The following is a 26,488-nucleotide window of genomic DNA, read 5'->3' as shown; positions in this document are numbered from 1 at the left end:
GATCTACATGTGTCAGCCGCAAGGGTACGAGGTTCGAGGAAAGGAGGAGTTGGTGTGTCGCCTGCGGAAGAGCATTTACGGACTGAAACAATCGGCTCGGTGTTGGAACGAGAAGCTGTCGAAAGTGCTTGGAAAGCTGGGGTTCATAGCGAGTTCGGCCGATCCATGCTTGTATACGGCGAACAGGAGTGGTGAGACGGTGTATCTCATCGTCTACGTCGATGACATTCTCGTGGGTTGTAAGAACGAGAAAATCATAGCTGGCGTTTATGAACATTTACGAAGGCATTTCGAGATAGCTAATCTTGGTCATGTAAAATTCTTTTTAGGATTGGAAATTCGAAAAGAAGATGGTGTATACAGCATCGGGCTAAACAACTACATTAACAAGCTAGTTAACACCGTGGGATTTGTTGAGGCGAAGACATCAAAGACACCAATGGACCAGGGTTTCCTGAAGGACACAGCTGACACCAAGCTGTTGGAAGACAACACCAAGTATCGATCCGTTGTTGGAGCAATACTCTACATAGCTGTTTGTGCGCGACCCGACATAATGGCAACGGCTACTGTACTAGGTAGAAAAGTTAGTGCCCCAACGGAAAAAGACTGGACGGCAGCCAAGCGTGCGGTAAGGTATCTTAAGGATACCAAAGATTGGAAGCTGAAGATGGGTGGAGAGCATGGTGTAACCGACTGCGGTGACTTAATCGCGTTTTCCGATGCGGATTGGGCAGGCGACTCTTCATCACGGAAATCAACAACCGGTTACGTGGTGTACTTCTCAGGAGGAGCAGTGTCCTGGGCTAGCCGTAAGCAGAGCAACGTTACGTTATCTACGATGGAGGCTGAGTACGTTGCGTTGGCCGAGACCTGCCAGGAGGTACTGTGGTTGCGTAGACTCCTTAGTGATTTGGGGGAAGTTCAGCATAGCGTAACAATAGTGAATGGAGACAATCAAGCTTGTCTTTCATTTGCTCAATCGGAGAAATCCAGCAAGCGCTCCAAACATATAGAAACAAAACGTCATTTCATACGGGATCTATGCCAGCGAGGCGATATTAAGTTGAGGTACTGCCCTACTGAGAGCATGAATGCGGATATACTAACTAAGCCATTAGGAACGGTAAAGCACAATATGTTCGCGATTCGTTTGGGATTGATGAGAGGTAATTTGAGGGCTATTAATTGAGGAGGAGATTTGAAAGTATGCAATTTCCTACCCCTCAAATATAACGCATATGCGAATTGTCACTTGGGCAGGGAAACATTTCACCAACACTGTAAATACATGTAAGCGATTCATTCCGCCAATGTGTTTCGTACAATAAACACACACTTAAATACGACTGCGCAAGTGTCCTGCTATTTCTCCCTTCCAACAGATTGCGTGTCACGACTGGGATGACCCATTATCGTGAGAGCTTGCAGAAGAATGGAAAGGATTTCATGCTAATCTACCCTTGCTATCCGACCTCAAGATTCCGAGATACGTCCGTTTGCCAAAATCGACATCGATGCAGCTTCATTGTTTTGCCAATGCATCCGAAGCGGCATATGGAGCAGTCCTGTATTTAAGATCAACGGATAGTGATGGGCAAATAAAGGTCGAAATACTTGCTGCAAAATCTAGACCAGCTTCGTTAAAGAGAATCAGCTTGGCCCGATTGGAGCTTGGTGCGGCAGTGGTGGCGATAAATTTGTGGAATCATGTAAGCAAATCAATGGGCATGCAAGAAATCGAAACATTTATGTGGAGTGATTCTAGAGTGGTTTTGCATTGGCTCAAATCTCCTTCGTATACATGGGTCACTTTTGTAGCAAATCGGGTATCGTTGATACAGGACATCGGAAAGTGCTGCAAATGGATGCACATTAGAGGTACAGAAAATCCGGCTGATGTAGTTTCAAGAGGAGCTCTACCTCAACAGCTATTATCGTGCGATTTGTGGTTCCATGGCCCTAGTTGGTTGTCATCGCCACGAGAAGAGTGGATGGAAAGTAAGATGATAGAAATTCCACCTGAGGAAATGATGGAGCGCAACAAGCAGAACATAGCAGCAATTTCGATTGATTCGGTGAATTGGGTAAAACGTTTTTCTTGCTATTGGAAGGCACTAAGATTCACGGCATACTGTTTGCGATGGAAAGGGTACAGGCGCCAACAGAATCCCTCCAGGGAAGCATTTATTGCCACCATAGATCTGGAGAACGCAAAAATAACGTTCGTCGAAATGCTTCAAAACGTCTACTTTCCGAACGACATGCGAGACTTATCATCCGGAAAACCTGTACGTGCAACTTCTCGTTTGAAATCTCTGCATCCTTTTATCGATGCAGATGGATTACTCCGTGTTGGTGGCCGTCTACAGCAAACTGGGATCGAGTACTCTGGAAAACACCCTTTGCTACTACAAGGAAGTAGTCATTTTGCCAAACTAATAGCAGTCGAATATCACCGCCGATTGCTTCACGCAGGTCCTCGCACCACGTTGGCTGAAATGCGAAAAGAATATTGGGTGATCGACGGCCGACGAATTGCTAATTCGGTTTGCAAGAGCTGCGTAACGTGCTTTAGAGCAGATCCTAAAACAGTATCTCAACCTATGGGGCAACTTCCTGAATCTCGTGCTACGCCTACGCGCCCTTTCTCGGTTGTAGGAGTTGACTTTACGTGGTGTACTTCTCAGGAGGAGCAGTGTCCTGGGCTAGCCGTAAGCAGAGCAACGTTACGTTATCTACGATGGAGGCTGAGTACGTTGCGTTGGCCGAGACCTGCCAGGAGGTACTGTGGTTGCGTAGACTCCTTAGTGATTTGGGGGAAGTTCAGCATAGCGTAACAATAGTGAATGGAGACAATCAAGCTTGTCTTTCATTTGCTCAATCGGAGAAATCCAGCAAGCGCTCCAAACATATAGAAACAAAACGTCATTTCATACGGGATCTATGCCAGCGAGGCGATATTAAGTTGAGGTACTGTTGTGAGCTAACCTGGACCGGATGGATTGCTACTAGTAACTCACCGTTGGCGCGTGAGTGATCATCGGTTGATGTGTGCGTGCAATCCCTCCGGGTCATCGTTTGCGCGGTCAACGGGGTCGACCGGCGAACACGCCGGCACTTGGCAACTGGCAATATAGGATAGCGCACGGAACGGGAACGGCGGGAAACAGTCTTCGTTTATTTTACGTTAGAACGTCTTTTATGTTAATACAGTTTTATGTTCGTTTATGTTACAAACGCGTGTACCTCTCTGAGTAATAATAGCATAGAAAGAAAGGAACATAACAGTGGCGACGAGGAGTAAAAAAAAAAAACAGAAAAAGGCTTGTGATTAGTTGTGTGCGAATTTAGTGCTGTTCATAAAAAAAAAAATTACTCGACCGCGAGCAAAGCGTAGAAGGATGAACACCGGCGAAAATGGTGCACCGGACTTCTCTATGGAAGTGGACCAGAGAAGAGCATCTCTGCTGCGTGCGAGTGCGTTTGCCCCGTCGCAGCATCTTTTGCCGCCCACCAGCGAAGGGCAAGCGTCGATGGTGCAATCGCCATCGCAGAATGCAGCTTCGCAGCCATCGCCAGCCGCAGTTCCAGCGCCCACCACCGATTCGGCGATGATGATGCAGATGATGCAGCTAATGCAACAGCAGATGCAGCAGCAGCAGAAACAGATGGAGCAGCAGCAGCAGCTCATTTCGCGTATGCTGCAACAGCCACAGTCACTATCACAGCCGAGCCAGACTGTTCCCTCACAGGCCGTTGCCCCCGGCAATCCCGAACTCATCATGGAAGCGCTGTCGGGCAGCATCATGGAATTCCGCTATGAGGCGGAGTCGGATATCACCTTTGCTTCGTGGTTTGCCCGATATGAGGATCTTTTCGCGCAAGATGCCTCTCGTCTTGATGATGCAGCGAAAGTGCGCTTGCTGGTACGCAAGCTGGGCCCTGCAGAATACGCGCGCTACGCCAGCTTCATACTGCCAAGTGTCCCTCGTTATGTGCCGTTTGATGAAACGGTTAAGAAGCTGACCGCTCTATTTGGGAGAGCGGAAACCCTCGTGAGCAAGCGATATAAATGCTTGCAGCTGATTAAATCACGCAATGAAGACCTGTTGTCGTTTGTCTGCCGCGTTAACCGCTCTTGTGTTAATTTTCAGCTATCGGCGATGAGCGAAGAGCAGTTCAAGTGCTTGATACTGGTGTGCGGCTTGAAGGACGATGCCGATGCAGACGTGAGGACGAGATTGCTCTCCCGCATCGAGGAGAGAGCCGATGTCACGTTGGAGCAACTCTCCGCTGAGTGTGAGCGAATCTCCAGTCTAAAGGTGGACAGCGCCATGATCGCTACTCAGGCGGAGGAGAAAGTCCTAGCGATACACAGTGCAAGTAGAAGTAAAGTGCAGCAACAGAAACAACAAACACAGGTGCGTAGGTTTCAGCAAGGGCAGCAGAATCAGCAGCGGAAGAATTTCGAGGGAACAAGCAAGCCGCCCAGATCTTGTTGGTTGTGTGGCGATCCACACTGGGCCAGGGAGTGCCCGTATGCCCTACACAAGTGTTGTGATTGCGGAAGAACGGGCCACCGCGAAGGATTTTGTAACCAGCGGAAGAAGTGGTGGCCAAAGAAGAGAAAGTTCAACAAGTGGAACAAAAATACACCGGTGGACACACGTACAGTTACCGTGAATGTACACAGCGTGCGCCATGCAAGAAAATTTGTTAATGTTTTGATCAATCGCTACAGGGTTCGCCTACAGCTAGACACCGGCTCCGATATAACTGTCATTGGACGAAAAATTTGGCAGCAGCTTGATGAGCCAACATTGAGACCGGTAGAAGTCCATGCGAGAACAGCGTCTGGTTCTCACCTTCAGCTGGATGGTGAATTCTGTGCTCAGGTAACGATTGGGGACATAACGAGGGTTGCCGTAATACGGGTAATAGCTTCTGATTTGCAGCTTCTGGGAGCCGATTTAATAGAGCTATTTGAGCTTGGTTCTGTACCGATGGATCATTTCTATAATAGAATCGAAGCTGAATCTGGAAAATGGGAGAGCCGATTCCCCGAGGTGTTTAGCGGCACTGGACTGTGCACCAAGGCAAACATCCAGATAAAGCTAAAAGAAAATCACCGTTCGGTGTTTTGCCCGAAGCGCCCTGTGGCATATGCGATGCAAGCAACGGTGGATAAAGAGCTCGATCGCTTGCAAGGCTTAGGTGTGATTACCCCAGTCGACTATTCGGACTGGGCAGCCCCAATCGTAGTGGTGCGGAAGAAAAATGGCAGAATAAGAATATGTGGAGATTATTCGACTGGCCTGAACGCTGCTCTCCAGTCATATGAGTATCCACTCCCACTGCCAGACGATATATTTGCCAGATTGGCACAATGCAAATTTTTCAGCAAGATAGATTTGTCCGATGCATTTCTGCAAGTCGAGATAAACGAGCAATATCGTCCTCTTCTAACTATTAACACGCATCGCGGATTGTATCACTATAATCGTTTACCGCCAGGCATAAAGATCGCCCCAGCCGCGTTTCAACAACTAATCGATGCAATGCTCGCTGGATTGAAATGTACTTCTGGGTACTTGGATGATGTAGTTGTTGGCGGAAGAACAGAACGCGAGCATGATGAGAACCTCCTCAATCTTTTCCGTCGTATAAAGGACTACGGATTTACAATCCGTGCGGAAAAATGCTCATTTAAAATGGTGCAGATTGAGTACCTGGGCTTTGTGATCGATAGACAGGGTCTTAGGCCAAACCCAGCGAAGATCGACGTTATACGCAAAATGCCAGCACCAACAAACGTGAGCGAAGTTCGGTCCTTTTTAGGAGCCGTGAACTATTATGGTAAATTCCTACCGAAGATGCGAGAGCTCCGATACCCGCTGGATGAACTACTGAAGAACGACAGAAATTTTGTATGGACGCACAAGTGTGAGCAATCTTTCAAAAGGTTTAAGGAGCTGTTATCGTCTGATTTGCTGCTCACGCATTACGACCCAAATGCGGAAATAGTTGTGTCTGCAGATGCTTCGTCGATAGGTCTAGGCGCGACGATTAGCCATCGTTTTATGGATGGCTCCCTGAAAGTCGTGCAGCATGCATCGAGAGCCCTCACGAAGGCCGAAGCCAACTACAGTCAGATCGACCGCGAAGGATTGGCCATTATCTTTGCTGTGAAGAAATTTCACAAGATGCTGTTTGGGCGCCATTTTCGACTACAGACCGACCATCGACCTTTGCTACGGATTTTTGGGTCTAGCAAAGGTATTCCGGTGTACACAGCCAACAGATTGCAGCGATTTGCATTGCAGTTGCAAATGTACGATTTCAGCATCGAGTATGTGCAGACCGAGAAGTTTGGCAATGCGGACGTGCTTTCGAGACTGATTAATGAGCACGCAAAACCGGATCCGGAATACATTATCGCAAGCGCTGAGTTGGAAGATGACGTAAGATACGTAGCATTAAATTCTATTAATATATTTCCACTCAATTTTAGTGACGTTGCGAAGGCTACGGCATCCGATCCGGTGCTGCAACAAGTTTACAAGTACATCATGAATGGGTGGCCCCAAAACATCACCTACGCTACAGAATTGGCTTGCTTCTACCACAGAGGCGAGGCCCTCACCACGGTCCGAGGTTGCATTCTGTTCGGGGAAAGGGTGGTAATCCCAACCAAACTTCAGCAGCGATGCCTAAAACAGCTGCATGAAGGGCACCCAGGAATCCAGAGGATGAAATCCATAGCTCGGAGTTATGTCTATTGGCCGTCAATAGACGGAGATGTAGTAGACTATGTTAAAACATGTCATGCTTGCGCGATAGCGTCAAAGTCCACGCCACGCGAGATACCGATGTCCTGGCCGAGGACAAAGAAGCCGTGGCAGCGCATTCACATCGATTTCGCCGGGCCGATCGAAGGTGATTACTTTTTGATAGCGGTAGATGCGCACACGAAGTGGCCAGAAGTGGTAAAAATGCGAACAACAACAACCAGAGCAACCATCGCAGTACTAAGAAGCATTTTCGCGAGATTCGGATACCCAGAAACACTGGTCAGCGATAATGGGCCGCAATTCGTCAGTGCAGAATTTTCAGCGTATTGCAGCAGTCGTGGCATTCAGCACATCACAACGGCGCCATTTCATCCCCAGTCAAACGGGCAGGCCGAGCGCTTCGTAGACACTTTCAAGAGGTCAACAAGGAAGATTGAGGAAGGCGGAGCAACTCGTGAGGAAGCTCTTGACATATTTTTAGAAACCTACCGTACGACTCCCAATCCGGCGCTAGAGAATAAACAATCGCCAGCGGAAGGTATGCTTGGGCGAAAAGTTCGAACGGCTCTGGAACTGCTAAAACCTCCTCTTGCGGCACGAGATGAACCGGCAGTTTTAGTTCATAAACGTTTTCAGCGTGGTGACCGCGTTTATGCAAAGCTGTTTGTGCGGAACTCGTGGAAATGGGTGTCTGCACGAGTAAAACGGGAGCTGGGCAGCGTAATGTACGAAGTGGAGACGAATGATTTTCGGGTACATCGTCGACACGTAAACCAGCTACGTAGGCGTGATTCACTTAGCGTGCGTGAATCAAGCAATGATTCTGAAGAGCCAAGTCGTTTACCGCTAGACATTTTAATGGGCAGAGCAACAGCGGAAACGGTTGTTACACCAACGGAGCAGCAAAGCAACACATCCCCTGCACAGCCGTCCCTGAGTCCAGTCCCTTTGGCAGTCCAAAGGCGTCAGCAGCCGATACGATCGCCACGCCGATCTTCTAGAGATAGAAGGCTCCCGCGTCGGTTCGAAGGGTATCGTCTTTATTAAACAGGGGGAGATGTTGTGAGCTAACCTGGACCGGATGGATTGCTACTAGTAACTCACCGTTGGCGCGTGAGTGATCATCGGTTGATGTGTGCGTGCAATCCCTCCGGGTCATCGTTTGCGCGGTCAACGGGGTCGACCGGCGAACACGCCGGCACTTGGCAACTGGCAATATAGGATAGCGCACGGAACGGGAACGGCGGGAAACAGTCTTCGTTTATTTTACGTTAGAACGTCTTTTATGTTAATACAGTTTTATGTTCGTTTATGTTACAAACGCGTGTACCTCTCTGAGTAATAATAGCATAGAAAGAAAGGAACATAACAGGTACTGCCCTACTGAGAGCATGAATGCGGATATACTAACTAAGCCATTAGCAACGGTAAAGCATAATATGTTCGCGATTCGTTTGGGATTGATGAGAGGTAATTTGAGGGCTATTAATTGAGGAGGAGATTTGAAAGTATGCAATTTCCTACCCCTCAAATATAACGCATATGCGAATTGTCACTTGGGCAGGGAAACATTTCACCAACACTGTAAATACATGTAAGCGATTCATTCCGCCAATGTGTTTCGTACAATAAACACACACTTAAATACGACTGCGCAAGTGTCCTGCTATTTCTCCCTTCCAACAGATTGCGTGTCACGACTGGGATGACCCATTATCGTGAGAGCTTGCAGAAGAATGGAAAGGATTTCATGCTAATCTACCCTTGCTATCCGACCTCAAGATTCCGAGATACGTCCGTTTGCCAAAATCGACATCGATGCAGCTTCATTGTTTTGCCAATGCATCCGAAGCGGCATATGGAGCAGTCCTGTATTTAAGATCAACGGATAGTGATGGGCAAATAAAGGTCGAAATACTTGCTGCAAAATCTAGACCAGCTTCGTTAAAGAGAATCAGCTTGGCCCGATTGGAGCTTGGTGCGGCAGTGGTGGCGATAAATTTGTGGAATCATGTAAGCAAATCAATGGGCATGCAAGAAATCGAAACATTTATGTGGAGTGATTCTAGAGTGGTTTTGCATTGGCTCAAATCTCCTTCGTATACATGGGTCACTTTTGTAGCAAATCGGGTATCGTTGATACAGGACATCGGAAAGTGCTGCAAATGGATGCACATTAGAGGTACAGAAAATCCGGCTGATGTAGTTTCAAGAGGAGCTCTACCTCAACAGCTATTATCGTGCGATTTGTGGTTCCATGGCCCTAGTTGGTTGTCATCGCCACGAGAAGAGTGGAAGGAAAGTAAGATGATAGAAGTTCCACCTGAGGAAATGATGGAGCGCAAGAAGCAGAACATAGCAGCAATTTCGATTGATTCGGTGAATTGGGTGAAACGTTTTTCTTGCTATTGGAAGGCACTAAGATTCACGGCATACTGTTTGCGATGGAAAGGGTACAGGCGCCAACAGAATCCCTCCAGGGAAGCATTTATTAACACCATAGATCTGGAGAACGCAAAAATAACGTTCGTCGAAATGCTTCAAAACGTCTACTTTCCGAACGACATGCGAGAAATATCATCCGGAAAACCTGTACGTACAACTTCTCGTTTATCGATGCAGATGGATTACTCCGTGTTGGTGGCCGTCTACAGCAAACTGGGATCGAGTACTCTGGAAAACACCCTTTGCTACTACAAGGAAGTAGTCATTTTGCCAAACTAATAGCAGTCGAATATCACCGCCGATTGCTTCACGCAGGTCCTCGCACCACGTTGGCTGAAATGCGAAAAGAATATTGGGTGATCGACGGCCGACGAATTGCTAATTCGGTTTGCAAGAGCTGCGTAACGTGCTTTAGAGCAGATCCTAAAACAGTATCTCAACCTATGGGGCAACTTCCTGAATCTCGTGCTACGCCTACGCGCCCTTTCTCGGTTGTAGGAGTTGACTCTTGCGGGCCATTCTATCTCAAGCCCGCTCATCGTAGGGCTGCTGCAACAAAGGCACACGCGGCTGTATTTGTCTGCTTTGCAGTCAAAGCAGTACATTTGAGTTAGTGGAGGATTTGTCTACGGCGGCATTCCTTGCAACATTCCGTCGTTTCGTTTCGCGTAGAGGATTTCCTACTGAGGTTTACTCAGACAATGGGCTAAACTTTCGAGGAGCAAACACTGAGCTAATGGAGTTGCATCGTCTTCTCAACGATCCGCATCATAAGGAGGCTGTACTGGCGGAATGTGCTAGAAACAAGGTAGAATGGCACTTCATACCCCCGCGTGCGCCTAATTTTGGTGGACTATGGGAGGCAGCAGTCAAGTCGGCGAAACGTACCTTGCGAAAGCTTTTTCGCCTGCAATCGTTTGGGGAGATGTCAACAGTGCTGGTGCAAATAGAGGCGCAAATGAACAGCCGCCCTTTAACTCCCTTATCTGAAGATCCTAGTGAAGTAGATGCCCTAACACCGGGGCATTTTCTCATCGGGACGGCTTTGATGGCGCTGCCTGATAATAATGTTGTGGACGTCCCTGAGAACCGCGTGCGCCGATTTCAATTGCTTCAACACCTAGTGCAGCGGCACTGGAAGAGATGGAGGACCGAGTATTTGTGTGAACTACACAACAACAATCAACGGATTCTTGTTCCTCAGCGTGTGGCCGTCGGCCAAATGGTGATCTTGAAGGAGGATAACGATTTAGGTGGGCGTAATGTTTGCTATGAGACGTTTGGTTTTGTGAATTGGGAGATGACAGACGTTTATGACGTTAGGATGACAGGTTTTATTTTGACAGAAGGAGTTGTACACACGTCCAGATAGAGAAACAGAAGAAGAATTAAGAAACACAACGTAGGATCTGAATAAAGGAATTCCAAACTAAACATATGTACTTGCTTCGAACTATCATCCCCGACAAACCGACGTGACACTTCGAACAAAATTAGCTTCAAAAGTTGTCTCCTTATTTCAAATGAAAATACGTTAAACACTAGCGCCATCTCTATTATGATTTGCTTACTGCACTGACACAGAAGAGAAACTGCTGAAACCCCTTTTTGTTTTTCTCCCCAACTTCCAACGAGGAATATTTTCTCCACTTCTCACATCATTTGTATTGATTTGGAAACCCATCAAATGATTTTTCTGGGTATTTTGTCCAATTATTTTCATAAAATCTTGCCAAACACTTCCTCCACCATTTGTACTTGGAAAAGTTGTTTCCATCTAATCAGCCGCGAACAGAGCTCATGTTGGCAAAAGTGATCGCCTTCATTGCAAATGACAGTACTTTCGTGTGGGACAGTTTTGTAACGCAAGTGTCACGTCGGTTTGTCGGTGCTACACTTTTTAGGGTCAATTGTGCTTTTTCTGCACAAAACCTAGTGTAACTATACATTTCCTTCTCATGTACGTGGCATGGAGTAGTTTTTTCACTAATTCATCACTTAAAAAACGACCTCAATCAGAAAACTAGCCCCTTAGCTTTAGTCCTCTTGCGCTGCACATGATTTCGTCCTAATTTTGGGCACTGATCTTGTTATAATCAATAATTGTACTATAATTTTATCTTTTCTTGATATTTGTCAACTTTTTAAGTGCAATATTACGAACAAATGTAAAAATGACCGTTAATGCATTCAGACCACTGCATGCACAACAACTAAAACCTCAACGTATGCTACGATGAAACTATTGAAGCTTTTTCATCCAGCTGTCAAAACTTTCCCACGCTTTTTGATCAAATGTTCTGGACGACTCGACCTCTGTATTATATAGACTTTGGGTGCTATCATCCTATTGAAGTTAAATGCTCGCTTGAAAGGATTGCAAAATCGTACGCTATGAACGTTGAACAATTACAATTTTTCATTATAGATTAACCCAAAAATTCGTGGTACAATGCAATATAGTGAACCCGTCGGAGCTGCATAACAAGGACTTTAAAACCATCTTTAAATCTTTAAAACAAAAATAAAAATATTTAAAACATGCATATAACGGTGTTGGATCCCAGTTACCGCACGGATAATGGAAGTTGAACAGATCCCAGCTACCACAGGGATAATGGAAGACGAAAAGGCAATGGAAACTCATACCAACATACAGAGCAAGATCTATTAAGGAGAACAGGTCGATGCAAAGCCCGTTGCTAGGTTGCCATTTTCAGCTCGCTTTTGACAGTTTCATGAAAAGGTGTTTACAAAAAACGGCTAATAGTTAACGTGGAAAAGTGGACGAATTTACTATTAGGAAGATTATATTGGTTAAATTTCTTGCGGTCAATCACTGCTGAAGAATAAAGGAGAAGTAATTGCAGTCTCTGCTCTCATTGCTCTGTAATGGGATGGGATCCGAAGCCCTCCGAGGGATAACATAGGCTCTTCCATCCAACTCCTATTCCGACACGTCCTCGTCGTGCAGAGTGGTAACATGTGCCTCCATATATCCTAGCTTGGGTACACGGGCTAGATCCAACCCCTTGGACGGATGGTGGCATATGGCGAACCAGGAGGGGGGTGGGTATCCCGGGAAACTGGGTGCCTGAACGTCGGGGGGGCAACCCGACGCTAAATAAAACGGCCACGTGGGCGCAGGGCCAGTCACCCAGTCTCATGGAACAACTGACTACAGAAAGCATCAGAAGTAAGTAGAATTGCAGTCTACTCTGTATACTGATAACCTCATTGCTTGCCATTCCGTGGCCACGAATGACTACCGTTTGCAACGGTCCTGCTGGAAGAACGATAAGTTCAATAGGCATAAAACAGTACAGTACATGTTCCAAGTGGGTAATAGAAGTCCTATTTACTTTCATTTAAACACTAAGAGTAAAATGAAACATCGAATCGGCACACACAAGTACAATATGCATACCATCAACGCATCTGTAGCCGTGAGGAATTTTTTCAGTGTCTCTTTTGCCTTGTCCTTGCCTTTAGATCCTGATGAGTGAAGCATGCATACCTTTCGGGTACGTTCGTGGTATAAGCTCTGTCTCTCTCATGTTAATGGTGAAGATAGAATCGTATGCCATCGGCTCTGCATTCGAGCGTGGGCAGGCCCGTGGACGCCGTTTGTTCGCACGCAATAGATCTTGGTATCTATTGCGGGAAAAATAATCTTATTCAGCCGTACCGGCGAACTCGTTCGACGAGAAACATTCGTCGCTCATGAGTGGACAGGGTTGTACTGGCAGGTTGACCAGAACAAAATCTATACGGTTTTCTAATTTTTGATCTAGAGGGCTATGAAATGAGTGAAAATGAGCGTCGCGGCGAACGTTCCCAGGAACGAACGAGTTCGCCGGTACGGCTGATTGGCTGGTATTATTGAATCCGTTCGTAGCGGCGACGTACGTCCCGACACTCATTTTCCTAACGTACTAGATGGTTGCTACAGTTATTCACCGCAGCGTTGTAGGACCGGGCTCAAGAAATGTGTTGCCATCCCTAGAATTTCATGTGAGCGCCGTACGTCCCCGCTACGAACGGATTCAATAATACCAGCCATTGTTCAGCAAAGGCATTCAGTGTTGTAAACTGTTGATTTTTTTATTATTATTATTATTTATTAATCTTCAACGGGCCCTATGGCCTAATTAAGATGTAACAGTTCATTAAAAAAAACATAACAAAACATGATTTTCAGCGCAATTCACTGCGGCCATGGCAAAAGCCGGAGACGTTCCTTGAAGCACTGAGTTGAGATGTCGAAGTCGAAGCAATCCGAGACAGTGTTGAAGACAGCCGACATGCGGAACATAGGGTCAGGCCGACCAGCGCTGGAACGGGGTTGAGCCAGCCGTAGAGTTTCTCTAGACCTAAGTGTTCGGGATGGTGCATAGATATCGACTCGATGCAACAAAGGCGATGAGTCAATAGAGCCATTTAGCAATCCAGCGATGAAAGAGCACTGTGCATTGCGTCTTCTAACCGAAAGAGGTTCAAGGCCTAGAAGACGGCACCGCGCAGCATACGGAGGAAGATTATTTCGATCCTGCCAGGGAAGTAGGCGTAGGGCATATCTCGTGAGCTTACGTTGAATCGCCTCAAGTCGAGCAATTGAAGAAGCGGTAGTTGGGCTCCAGACTACGCACGAATATTCCAGAACCGAACGAACGATACAGTTGTACACAGCTTTGATGCACATGGGGTTGCGGAATTCATTAGTTGTCCGGATAACCACGCCAAGTAATTGATTTCCTCTGGCTACAACGTCATCGATATGCTGTTTAAAGTTCAAACTAGAGTCAAGCAGAACGCCCAGGTCTTTGGCATGATTCTGTCGATTAAGTGCAGTGCCGTCCATGAAGTAGGTCCCAGTCACTGGGCTCCTGCATCGACTAAAAGACACACAGTAGCATTTCTCGATGCAGATAGTCAGTCCATTACGCTTGCACCACGAACAGAAAATTTCGATGCAGTCTTGCAGGAATGTACAATCACCTGTGTTGTGAATAGGCGCAAACATTTTTGCGTCGTCGGCAAACAGACTTATACTGTCGGGAGGTAAAGCGAGGGTAACATCGTTGATAAACAATATGAAGAGAAGCGGGCCAATATTGCTTCCTTGTGGCACACCCGAGCTGCTGACTATTTCTTTGGACATGTGCTTATCAATTTTCACGATGTATGTGCGATTAATTAGGTAAGACTTAAGCCACTGTACGAGCGAGCTGGGAAGTCCTAGCTTATCGAGTTTAGCGAGAAGAATTGCGTGCGGAAGAGAGTCGAATGCTGCTTTCAGATCTGTATAAATTGCATCGACTTGAGCTCCGGCATCAATTTGACTAGTGCAATAGGTTACAAATTCAACCAGGTTCGTGGTAGTCGACTTTTTTTGGCACGAATCCATGTTGATACGGGCTTAGGTAGCTGCGGCATGCATGTAGCAGATTTTTGTATATCACTAGTTCGAACACCTTGGCAATTGGCACACAAAGATGTAATACCCCGGTAGTTGATGGCATCTGTCCTGTCGCCCTTTTTGTAAATAGGAACCATCCAAGATTTCCTCCATGTTTTGGGAAAGTAGCCATTGGCTAGCGATGCATTGAACAATTTTGCAAGGATAGGTGCTACTGTCGTTTGACAGCGTTTCAGCACGGTAGAAGGAATTCCGTCGGGTCCAGGAGCGAAGGAAGGCTTTAGTTGCGCTAGGGCAGATAAAACGATCTCACTGTCGATGAAAGGAGTGCTCATGTTAATTGCGCCAGCCGGAGTGTTGACGAGAGCAGCATCAATGGTATCGGTATCATTCATGACCGGTGAAAAGCAATCTGCGAAGCGATCCGCGAAGAGATTGCACATTTCATTAGTGTTGGCACTTGTTGCTCCTTTGTACGTAATGGATTTCGGTGTATGCGTGGATTTTGTTTTGCTGTTGTAGAAGCGCCAAAACGAGTCAGGCCACCTGCAGAGGTTACGTTGAATTTTACTCAAATATCTGCCATATCGAAACCTGTTATAGCTGCAGTATAAAGAGTGCGTGTCAAAGTAGATCGAGCGAGATCTTTGGCAGCGGCGCGTTTGGTAGTGACGATAAGCAGCTCTTTTTACACGTTTGAGTCGTTTGAGTGTGCGGTCCGCCCAGGGGGGGTTAGGTTTAGGACGCTGAACTGGGACGCATACAACAAAGGCTTGCAGCATGAAGGACGAGAATGAACATACTGCTTCGTCAAGTGAAATAAAATTGGAACAATGAAAGCTATTGTTAAATATTGATATCATGTCGTTCAGTTTCACATAGTCAGCTTTAGCAAAGTTATAACGATAAAATGCGGTTGTCGTCGAGTTTTGTCGAGTCGTCGAATTGCGTCGGGTCGACGAGTTAATACGTAGGGGAAAGCGGGGCAAAATGGGCATGTTAAGCAATTTACTGAATATTCCTTTGAATATTCCACAAAACACAATTTTTGTTTCATTATGGTATACCTCCACCATTTATCTATGGATTAAAATTGCCACATATAATGAAAACAACTTAAAAACAATAAAATAATGTAAAATAAAAGTTGATGTTTTACGAGAAGCTATTTTGACACACGGGGTAAAATGGGCATAGCCCTGGGGCAAAATGGGCATATGTAAACAAACTGTGAAACGTCAAAACACTGGGGTAAAATGGGCCACAACAACTGCGCTTAGGTAATGGTCTATGCTTTTGCGCACGTTTCGTGAAATGTATTTTTCGTTCTATCTTTTGATTTGCTGGTCAGAAAAGCCCTTAAAATTCTTCCAAAAATATGTTATCAAAATTATAACAGTTTTTACACGTTTAAATCTACAAAATCGAATGTTTTGAAGCTGTGCCTGTTATCATTATTGAGGCGACAAATACAACACCATAGCCTCACCACGCGCCGTATGTCAAAAGCATCTGCCCATTTTGCCCCAAGCGTAACTGCCCATTTTGCCCCACGTGAAGCATTTTTGTACTTTTTATTATATTAGTAAAAATACGCATTCAATTGCCTTGCTTTCTTCAGACAAATTGTAAAGAAATATCATATCTTTAAAAATATATCATGAAAAACTTCAACGCATCCCTGTGACACACGTTTAAGCTTATTTTCGAAGTGGCAAAAATTACATCAATATGCTGCTAAACCTTATTTTGCATTTTTCTTAGTTATTTGTTATGTAAGGGTTATGAAACTTACATGGTGTTCATAGAACACTCTAATGAATACATTTTGAGCATTGGAAAGCATCTTTGTAGTCAAATAATGCTTAAATAGAGGGTGCCCATTTTGCCCCACATGCCCATTTTGCCCCGCTTTCCCCTATATTGAAGTCAAACGCCGGATGGTAGGAGTCAAGAGGTACAAGCGGAACAACACTTGGAAAGACAGGCGAACACAATTTAGCTGCAGCATTGTTAGCGTAGAGCAGGTCAAGCATGCGTCCGTGCGAATTATTGATGTGATTAAGTTGCACTAATCCGTTAAATTTAAATCCATCCACAAAGGTGTTGTTGGCCAGTGAGCGCGCAGTTGGTTCATAGTGCGTGATTGATGAGTATGCTGGCGAGGACGAAGGATCAACTGTGGACCAGCTTATGCTAGGCTGATTGAAATCGCCAATAACAAACAGCAGCTCCGAAGGCTTCAGTGTGAGAGTGAAGCTACTGATACAAACATGTAGAGAGCGAAGAGTCGATACCTCGGAGCTAAGCTGCGGTGGAATGTATACTACCATGACGTACAGATTTGCGTTATTGCAGGCGACGCGCACACAAATATACTCGAGAGAACGATCACGGGAAGGTAATTCTATCGACTCGTATGCGTTAGAAACGGCTAGCAAAACACCACCACCGCGAGAGCTAGAGCCGCTGAGAGAGCGATCACAGCGGTAAACAGAGAAGTTGTTGTTGAAGAGAAGAGCAGATGGAATGTTGTCAACAAGCCAAGTTTCCGTGAGGGCGATGAGATCGAAGTCAGCCTCCGATACAGCTAAGGCACTGGTCTAATCTTGTTGCGCGCAACATTGTTGCTGGCAAAATGTATGGATTTTGACAGCTAGCGCAACTTTGTTGCCGGCCAAAATCAAACCAATTTGATTTTTGTCTGGCAACATTTTCTATTTACCTTGGCCATGGTAATCGGGTGTATGAAATGACACAGCAGCAGTGTGCGTTTTGTTGACATCCGCTAAATTTGGATTTTAAGCATTTATAATACATTTTTTGGTGTATATTTTGTTTTTTCAACACTTCATTCAATAAGTGAATGATAAAAAATAAACTCTGAGCTGTTAATTGGCAATTTTTTTACGCTAAACAATGTCAAAGCGAAATGTTGCCAGCAACATTCATAGACCACCTCAGCGATATGTTGCCGAGCAACAATGTTGCGCGCAACAAGATTAGACCGCTGCCTAAGTGAAATTCTTTTGTTTTAGTACGCAAACCTCTAACGTTTTGATAATAGCAGCTTAAATACTCAGCGGTAGCGTTGTCATTGTGGCGGTTGGATAAAGCGGGTATACGGTAAGTCAATTGAGCTGCGTTGTCAGAGCATGAGGCTTAGCGTGTTTGTTGCGTGCAATGAGCGGAACTTCGTCTAGTTGAGAAAAAAGCGATCGATTGTAGACTGGTGTAGGTGCGGAGATGAAGCACGGTGGTTTTGGGGCGGTCCAGAAACAAGTGTTGAGTTGGGTGCTTCAATTTTTTTTTTACATTTGCAGTAGGCTGCTGGACCAAATCATTTTTCTGTTGAAGAACGACATTCATTTCTGTAGTTAGGCCCGTGTCTGTGCTCCATCGGATGCGATTTTATCGTAATGCGAATCGCAAGTGGTGTCTGTGCTCTTCCGATTCGCATTGCGATTTTGAGTTTGACGTTTGGCGAAGGAAAACAAAACATTATCGAAGAATAAACAAACCAGAGAAAAGGCTGTTCTATTCGTTTAACTAAACAAAGACTGTTCTGTTGTATTGACTGTAAATAGAAGTGTCTTAAACGTAAGTTAACTATTAGAATAATGTACTGTAAGTTTGAGATATTTTGTTTTTATGTTTGTTCAGTAATGCATTTGGTTTTGTGCAATGAAATCTAGAACAGTGTGGTTCATAATGGCTCTAGCATCTAGTTTTTTTTCCACCACAGGTAAAATCATTTTGGTTACTCATGAAATAAACTTTCCAACTTCTTTTGAGTTCTAGATGCCGTTGATTTTGTTGGCCACCATTCCACGATGAGAATTTCTGATCAGATCAGCTCCAACTCCATCATGCGGCTGGATGTTTTGCTTCCTCCGATCAAGGGTATTACACATGGGTGATAGGCAAATTCATAAAAAAAAATCCAGAATCGGTTCCGAATGACTCCGCGAAAATCGGAAGCAGAAGGTAGGTTCCAACACTCCAAACTTGGAACCGTCCGTAGTTGTCCAGAACTACTAATCAGTAGTCGGAGTCGTCCGGAAAAGGAATTGTCCAGAAACTCCGGCTGCACAAAGCTAAGGAGAAGCCTTTGGGTCAATTACGATACCTTCTGTAACGTTTGAACACTATCAAATATTGGCGATACACTTGATACCCACGGAAATTTCCCCGCCAATACGTTTTCCGTTATCAGTGCACCACCTAGAGGACAGAGCTCAGCGCAACTACTTTCGGAATTAAATGACAAAGAGTATTATCAAAACGAAGAACTTATCCAGGTCGAGCAAGAATATTAATTTTAACGGGTATCTCTGTTGCTTCTAATCGCTACTGCTTTTACTTTATTCTTGAGCATAACGGCGCTCTACGAATCAATTATCATAACCATCAATCATTTTCATGTGGGCTAAACTTTTTTCTTATTTTTTTTATTTGTAGATGGATTCGGATTCTGACTCTGAGGTCATGTTGAGTACAAATTTCTCTTTGCGTTACATCTTACTAAAGAAACGGCGCAATAAAACCAACGATCTGTGGAAACATCGTAAGCGAAATGGACAGTACTATGTGTTATTTCCCGAGTTATTGAAACAAGAAGACAAGTTTTTCCAGTATATGAGAATGTCGAAAAAAACATTTTACTTTATATTGAGAAAGATAGAACCTTTCATCGCCAAGTTGCCTACACATACTCCATATATCTCTCCGGAAGAACGATTGATGGTAACTCTCAGGTATATGTTATTTATATTTTATTTTCAAATATTTTGATATAAAATAACGTAAACGAGCGTGTGACGTGGTTGTTCAAAATAACTTTTTCGTTTTGACTCGTTGAATGCTAAACCTGAACAAAACCCAATGAACTGAGTGGCAGCTTGGCTGGACATCGGCTGGCTCGATGGCGAGCTGGCTGGCGGGATGGCGGGTTGTCAAGCTGACAGGCTGGTCGCCTGGTGGACAAGCTGGCAGGATAGATTGTTCAATCGAGTATTACTGAAGTGCTGGCCGAATGCGCGCGTCGACACGCAGGAGTCTGGTTGCTGTTGCTGGGTACACCGCACAGTAATGTTGCGTTGCTGTTACTTGGCGTACGCGTAAACACGTGGCAATAGCAGAGCTATATGGTTAACTATATTTAAAAAAAAGTAATCGATAACAACTGTTCCACTATAGTTCAACTTTTTTTTATTTTGTCTTAGTTTTAGTCCATAAAAATAGTTCATAATAATTTGTTAAGCATCTAGTAATGTACTAATTTAACTAGTTATAATATCCTTTTTTTTCACGAATAACCCTATGAGCAAATTGTATTATTTGCTCACGAGCATCCATTTGATCCTCTTCTGACAACGAATCCAGAAGAGGAACAAAACTCATCATAGCATGGTAGTTGCCAGTTTTTTCTTTATGCTCTTTTAATATATTATGTCTCTCTTTCTCTAAGTTTACTAACTCCTCCAAAACAGCACCATCTTGTCGCCGTTTTTTTCCGGCTGCCTCCTTTAACGAATTATCAACTGGTTCCGTTTCAAATAAGTCGTCTTCACAAACGTATTCGTCGAGATATTCCGGAGCAGTGGCTGTTTAGAAAAATAGCAAAAGAAAATTGCTAGTTACTATAAATATCAAAATTCAAACATTTTTATATTCATATATACCTTCTACTTCTTCCAAATTTCCCGATCTGGGTCGGGATGTAAGCGTATCCTTCAGGAAGCTCATCTGCTCAAAGTACTTCCATCGAACATGCTTATATCCCGACCCAGATGGCTGATTTAGTTCAGCGAGTTTTCGCGAGAATGTGTCGCGTAAATTTCTCCACTTATTTTTGGCGACGATACCTAAAATATTAAAGGAATTTACAATTTCAGTTAATAATTTATACGTTCGCATCTGCATTATGTAGTGCTATAATCAAATCAAATAGTATTTACACTAGAAAAATGATTTAATATCAATGTCTAAACAATGTTTTTTTCTTCTATTTTTCAGATTTCTTTCTACAGGATTGCCGTTCAAATCACTGTCGTTCACTTTCTGCATCGCTCACAATACGATTGGTACAATTGTTTATGAAACATGTGAAGCAATTTGGAAGACATTGAACGAAGAGTTCATTCCTTTTCCAACAACGTCAGCTTTCAACAAAGTGGAAAGAGAGTTTCTTAACAAATGGAAATTTCCTAATTGCATTGGTGCCATCGATGGCAAACATGTAAGGGTGAAGGCACCGTCAAAATCCGGTACTCAATATTTCAATTACAAGAAATATTTTTCTTTGCATTTGCAAGCAGTAGCTGATGCCAATAGCAAATTTATAGCCGTTGATGTTGGTGAATATGGGAGTCGTTGTGATAGTGGTGTTTTTAAGTCATCAACGTTGTATCAACTAATACAGTCGAATCGCCTGAATATTCCTCCTCCCAAGCCACTTCCTGGCACTAGACAAGATGTGCCTCACGTGCTCATTGGCGATCAAGGCTACCCATTGAAAACTTTTTTACTGCGTCCCTACCCAGATAGTGAAGATCCAGCCAAACTTCATTTCAATGAATTGTTAAGCATAGCAAGACGTTGCGTTGAATGTGCTTTTGGCATACTAGTCGCTAAATGGCGATGCTTAAAAACAGAATTACAAGTAACTCCAGAGCATGTCACGTTAATAGTCCAAACAACATGTTTGTTACACAATATTTGTATGGAATTTAAAGAACCACTACCAAATCCAGCTAAAAACACAAGGGCTTCAGATATCAATTATAATAGAGCTAACAACCATTCATCTCACCAGGCAACGGATTTAAGAGATTATTTCAAAAATTACTTCTTTAATCACATCGATTGATATAATATAATGCTAGAAATAGATCTACGTAAACATGTTTCGGTAAAATATATGTTTCTCAATTTTTTCTTATTTCAAAATAGTTACTGAAAAAACATTTTAAAATGATTTTGTTTCCTGATAAATGGCTGGTTGTGGTGCAGAAATTTTCCTACAGTTTGTGGTGTTAATAAAATAATGCATTTTCTTTCAAAATATCACCATTTCTTCGGATGTTACTTTCAATACTGGCTCGTAAAATTTCATGTGGGATAAAAAGTGAAATTTATTAATAAAAAAGTGCAATCAAAAACATCTATCTTTAGTTTCATCCGGAGCAATTTCATGAACTATACTTTTTTATAGAACAAATGGTATGAGAACACACAAATTCGTACATAAGAGTTTTGCGGTAATTATTCGGTAGGCTGGCATGAATTGATACGGTAGGGTTGCATGGAATTATGCTTATAGGGATGTGATATTTGAAATTAGTATAGAAATTAGGTCCCTCATGCAAGAATCCATGCAGGGGCTTTAAGGCTAAAAAAACATAAAATAAATGAAATAATCTGCTATTACCAATACACCTGCCAGCGAAATGCGTCTGAAATGCTCTGAACTGCTTAGGATAGTGGGACTCAACATCACACATTTCCATTTGCCGGTGTCATAGAATGTGCAGATGGTATTTCTTTATTCCAGTTTTTCTATTGGACATTTTCGGATGTTATTGCTTTAGGATTTCGGATGTAGTTGCTTCCGGGTTTAGGATGTCGCTAACAAAACCATGTAACAAGTGACAATTTTACCAACACCGTGTTAGGCCCGACCATCCTCGATAGCAAAGCTTCTTGCTCCCTTTCGTTCAAGATGAAGATAATACGTACCGTTTATTTGAAGCTGATTTCCGATCATATCCCATGTATTCTTTTTTAAAAAATTGTCTTTGTACCTCGAATCGCGAAGATCCCAAAGAAAAGGATGCTCCTGTACCAAAATTATAAGTTTTTCATCATCAACACGTGAATTCGCCATGGCTCTAACAAGATTGTGTTTGTTTACTTTCGCGCTAACATTTCTTGTAAAATCAACTCTTTTCTGAGTTTATATTCCTGAGTTTAGATTGACAGATAAAATCGGATGCGGCGTCCGACGAAATCAAAAAATTTTGATTCCGTCGTACGACGAAATCGCACGTCCGACGTTATCTGTCAAATTCCATATAAAATTTTGACAGGCCTTCCGATAAAATCGCATCCGATGGAGCACAGACACGGGCCTTAATGTCAATGTCTTTGCTATGCCATGATCAAAGTGTATGAATATCAGGTGGTCTCGTCCCATACAAATTGACAACTAATTTCGAAATCAAAAAAATTTCCTTTTGACAGAATGGGTGAAGTGAATTTCCATAGGAACCGTTCGCTTTGTTCTTAGCAACACATACGTAGTACACATTGGTGTCCTCATCGACGGCATTATTTTGATCCAAAAATGGATTTTAATTAGTTCAGATTTGGTTTAGCTTACAGTAACATATATTTTGAGTGCTTTTTAAGATATTTCAGTGCAAATAACAAAGATTCTAAGATTGTTTGTGTGTAGGGCAAGTCGTCAGAAAGCTTGCTTGGGGAAATGTTTTCACCCATGCTGTCAAAAAGTGACGTTCAACTTTTGCTATAAAAAACAGGCTATGAGACCACCTGATATTCATACACTTTGCCTTTACCAATCGTAAATGACTGAAAAATTAAATATTTTCACTCGACCAGTCCGAAAATCACTATCATCTTGCTGGTGTACACAAATTTAAAAGAAAAAAGTTTTACAAAGGAGAAGGAAATCTAGTGCACTCGGAAATGAAAGTCAAATGAATTTCGCCAAAAAATGTCGTCGAATCGAACGACATTTTTTGACGTGACTGTAGAATGAAAGAGTGAAAACTGAATGCGAAGCTTCAAATCGTGTCAAAGTAGGCAATTTCATGTCGAAGAACGTCATCGCTAACAACACTAGTCAGAACATCAAAACAAAACAATACGGTACCCGTTTGCTAGTGATATGCAAAAAGATTGGGCAGGCGCATACAGGCATCCCGATAAAATTTCTGGTGAGATTTCGGCTTACAAAATTAATTTGACACAATTGCCAGCCGTGTTAGTGTGTAAAATCTTACCTGTGCTCGCTGAAATTTCGTGGTGTCTGTGAGCGCTTACTGAATCATCAAAACTTGTTCTAAAATTCTAAAATTAATGACATTTGCTCAATCAATACGTTGTTAACCGGTTTATTTAAAGAGCTTATTATAGTTTTCAGTAGAAATAAGGTTCACCAATTACGAATAAGTAAAAACAAATCGGATCGATGCTACGATAACGACTAAAACTCCGAAAAAAGGCGGGAAAAAGTAGTAGATAACGACGTAACATACTTAAATCATTGACTGTACAGTCTTACCCCGAGTTACGCAAATAATGCGTTCCGGAGAGATTCGCGTAACTCGGATTTTCGCGTAAGTCGAATATCAGGTTTTACAGCCAAATATACTTGATTAATAATGATTTTTGATTGAGTTCAGTTCATATATGTAATATATTACTTATTTAATGCAATTCGTGGGGGAAATTCGATTATTTCTGTCTTTTTAGTGATTTAAACCTTTTGGAAATCTTGAAAATTATTTTTCATTTGACAATTGATGGAGAAAATTGTACTGATTAGACATATGAATCGTCGAAAAAAAAATTGCCGTAACTCGAATTCGCGTAACTCGGAGGAAGAATGTATTACTAAATTGTCATAAAATAAAACCTCGGACTAATTTATATCCGTAATAGATTTTTGATAATGCTGGAATCTAATACGCTTATAACGCGCTACGATAGGCAAATTATACGTGATAAAGCATTCCAACCGGAGCCCAATTCCACACCAGACCACAGTGTTCAGTGTTAGACATTTACGAGCAGATATCTCAAGCGTGGTCTGTCCGCGTTTCGTCGCGGATTTGGCGAAAGCATTAATGTATTCAGTGTAATTATTTAATTTTTGTTTAGTGTCGTCTATACCCGGTTTGATTTTTTGTTTTGTTTTGTTCTCTTTAGGACAAGTTTTATTTGCAGCGCTTCTTTGCTGCTGCTAGTACCGTTGCTCTGTGCAGCATTCATGTTTTTGTGCGCTGACATGACGTGTACCATAAGGAACTGGTCTCCCAGCGAGGAAGGCTCATTTTTGCTTTGCCACATCCCGAACGCAACTTATTTGTTAAAGCTTATCAATCTTAAAACCAACACATTCAACTTTGACACTGTGAACAGGGCGATAAACAATGTAATCGAGGTCGAGGTAGAACGATCTTCCGTTCAAAAGGTGGTAATACCGTCTGCCGCTACCATATCACGTCTGAAGCTCAAACAAACGTATCTCAGCGATATTACGCTCGAAGTAGGCAATGAATGGTTAAGCTTTCTTACCATTACCGACAGCCGGATGAAAAGCGTTCCGGCCACGATCGCGCATCTGGTAGTGTTGGAGATGCTCGAAATATCAAAATCATCCATTGAAACGGTCAACTTGAATCTATTCAGCAAACTAACGCAACTGCGTCATCTGAACCTGTGCGATAACAAAATACTGTTTCTTCATCTGTCCGACGCAGCGAGGGGCAATTTCGCGCAGCTGAGAGACTTGTTTCTCAGTGGCAATTTGCTGACCACGATCGACTTGAGCGGCTTCAGCAATATGAAGCTGCTGCAGACGCTAGATCTCCATAGAAATCGGATCAGGCGAATGCAAGGGGCGTTGGTGTCGAATAGCTTGACATTTCTCGATCTATCTGAGAATCGTATTGAGACGCTTAACTGTTGCGAGTGGAACATTACCAGCTTGAACCGGTTCATGCTGAGTAGTAATGAATTGGTGACGTTACCAAGCTGTCTACCGTTGACCATGCCCAACGTCATGTACCTCATACTCCAAAGGAACGCGCTGACTGATGGCGATTCGTGGTACAACCTTTTTACGCTGGAAAGATTGTTTCAGTTAGACATTAGCTACAACCGGCTGACGAAGGCGGTATTCGACAACGTTTCGCTATCGTTATTAATTCTCGGCCTGCAAAACAATAACATTAAAGTGCTGAGTGTTCCAGCAGCGGGTTACGGTCTGAATATTCTGGCATCCTTTAATTCGATCGATACGTTCGATATCAAAAGCCTGTCACCGAACGTTACGTCCCTGGAAATGTTAGGCAACCCGATCGACTGCACGTTCGATCGCGCACGTATGCTGATTGGACAAGAACCAGTGTGCTGCATCCGTAACACATCTCAAATACTTAATTAAATTTATTAGGGTAAATCAATTGTGGGAAATATTGAGATATTTCAAAATGTTTTGAGCCGTTTTCAATTTTAGCTGTCATCTAATCGATTGAAGAGCATGAAATTTATTAAATCTTATATAGCGCCTAATATAGATCAAAACAAAGGTAGATCATCTTTCGACGTGGATTTTGTGTAGAATTCTGCTTACTGGTGTGCAGTTAACGGACTCATTTCAACGGACAATAAATATTTATTAAGTATTTAATATGTATCCAAGCTGGCAATCACTTGACTACCGGGCGAATCGTACTACGTGTTATCTGTCAAATTGCTAAAAATAGATCTCATAATCAATACTTTTGTATTATTGCCAATTAATTTTTGGGGAATTTGTCAATTAATATTTCTGCTTATTACAATAAAGCGTATAACATTTATGAACCAAGATTAAGAGCGTGACCGTCCTGCTCCCGCTCCCTGTTTCCAAGAGAGGCATGATCCTCCTTCCGATCGTACCGTGTGGCATCTCGGGCTCGCTAAGTGATCAGCCAGTGAGAGCCGAACTATTAATGCAGGTAGGCTCACTTCTCGCATTTCATCATAAAACTCCTCCATAAGAAATACACTAGAACACCGCTAATGGGTCACTTAT

At 43.4% G+C, this 26,488-nt stretch overlaps 2 protein-coding genes across 4 annotated transcripts; both read left to right on the top strand.

Annotated features, from left to right (window-relative positions):
• The first annotated feature begins 2,980 nt into the window (after nt 1-2,980).
• On the top strand, nt 2,981-4,908 carry LOC133391624 (uncharacterized protein K02A2.6-like). Of its 3 annotated transcripts, none has more exons than XM_061646935.1 (2): nt 2,981-4,671; nt 4,745-4,908. In XM_061646935.1, the coding sequence occupies exons 1-2, from the start codon at nt 3,405-3,407 to the stop codon at nt 4,759-4,761; spliced, it is 1,284 nt and encodes a 427-aa protein (XP_061502919.1). In that variant the 5' UTR covers nt 2,981-3,404; the 3' UTR covers nt 4,762-4,908. The 3 variants fall into 3 exon arrangements, with proteins under 3 accessions (XP_061502919.1, XP_061502918.1, XP_061502917.1); XM_061646934.1 differs by having other exon boundaries at nt 2,981-4,682; nt 4,745-4,880; XM_061646933.1 differs by having other exon boundaries at nt 2,981-4,688; nt 4,745-4,834.
• A 13,139-nt stretch (nt 4,909-18,047) lies between these two features.
• Nucleotides 18,048-22,786, top strand: LOC133391962 (putative nuclease HARBI1). The gene is made up of 3 exons (XM_061649147.1): nt 18,048-18,258; nt 19,120-19,415; nt 20,677-22,786. Exons 2-3 carry the CDS (start codon nt 19,120-19,122, stop codon nt 21,527-21,529), a joined length of 1,149 nt encoding a protein of 382 aa, XP_061505131.1. The 5' UTR covers nt 18,048-18,258; the 3' UTR covers nt 21,530-22,786.
• Nucleotides 22,787-26,488: the final 3,702 nt, after the last annotated feature.

Source organism: Anopheles gambiae, chromosome 2 (assembly GCF_943734735.2).
Source record: "Anopheles gambiae chromosome 2, idAnoGambNW_F1_1, whole genome shotgun sequence".
Taxonomy (NCBI): domain Eukaryota; kingdom Metazoa; phylum Arthropoda; class Insecta; order Diptera; family Culicidae; genus Anopheles; species Anopheles gambiae.
The sequence above is the reverse complement of the archived record's forward strand: the minus strand, read 5'-3'. Positions and strand labels throughout refer to the sequence as shown.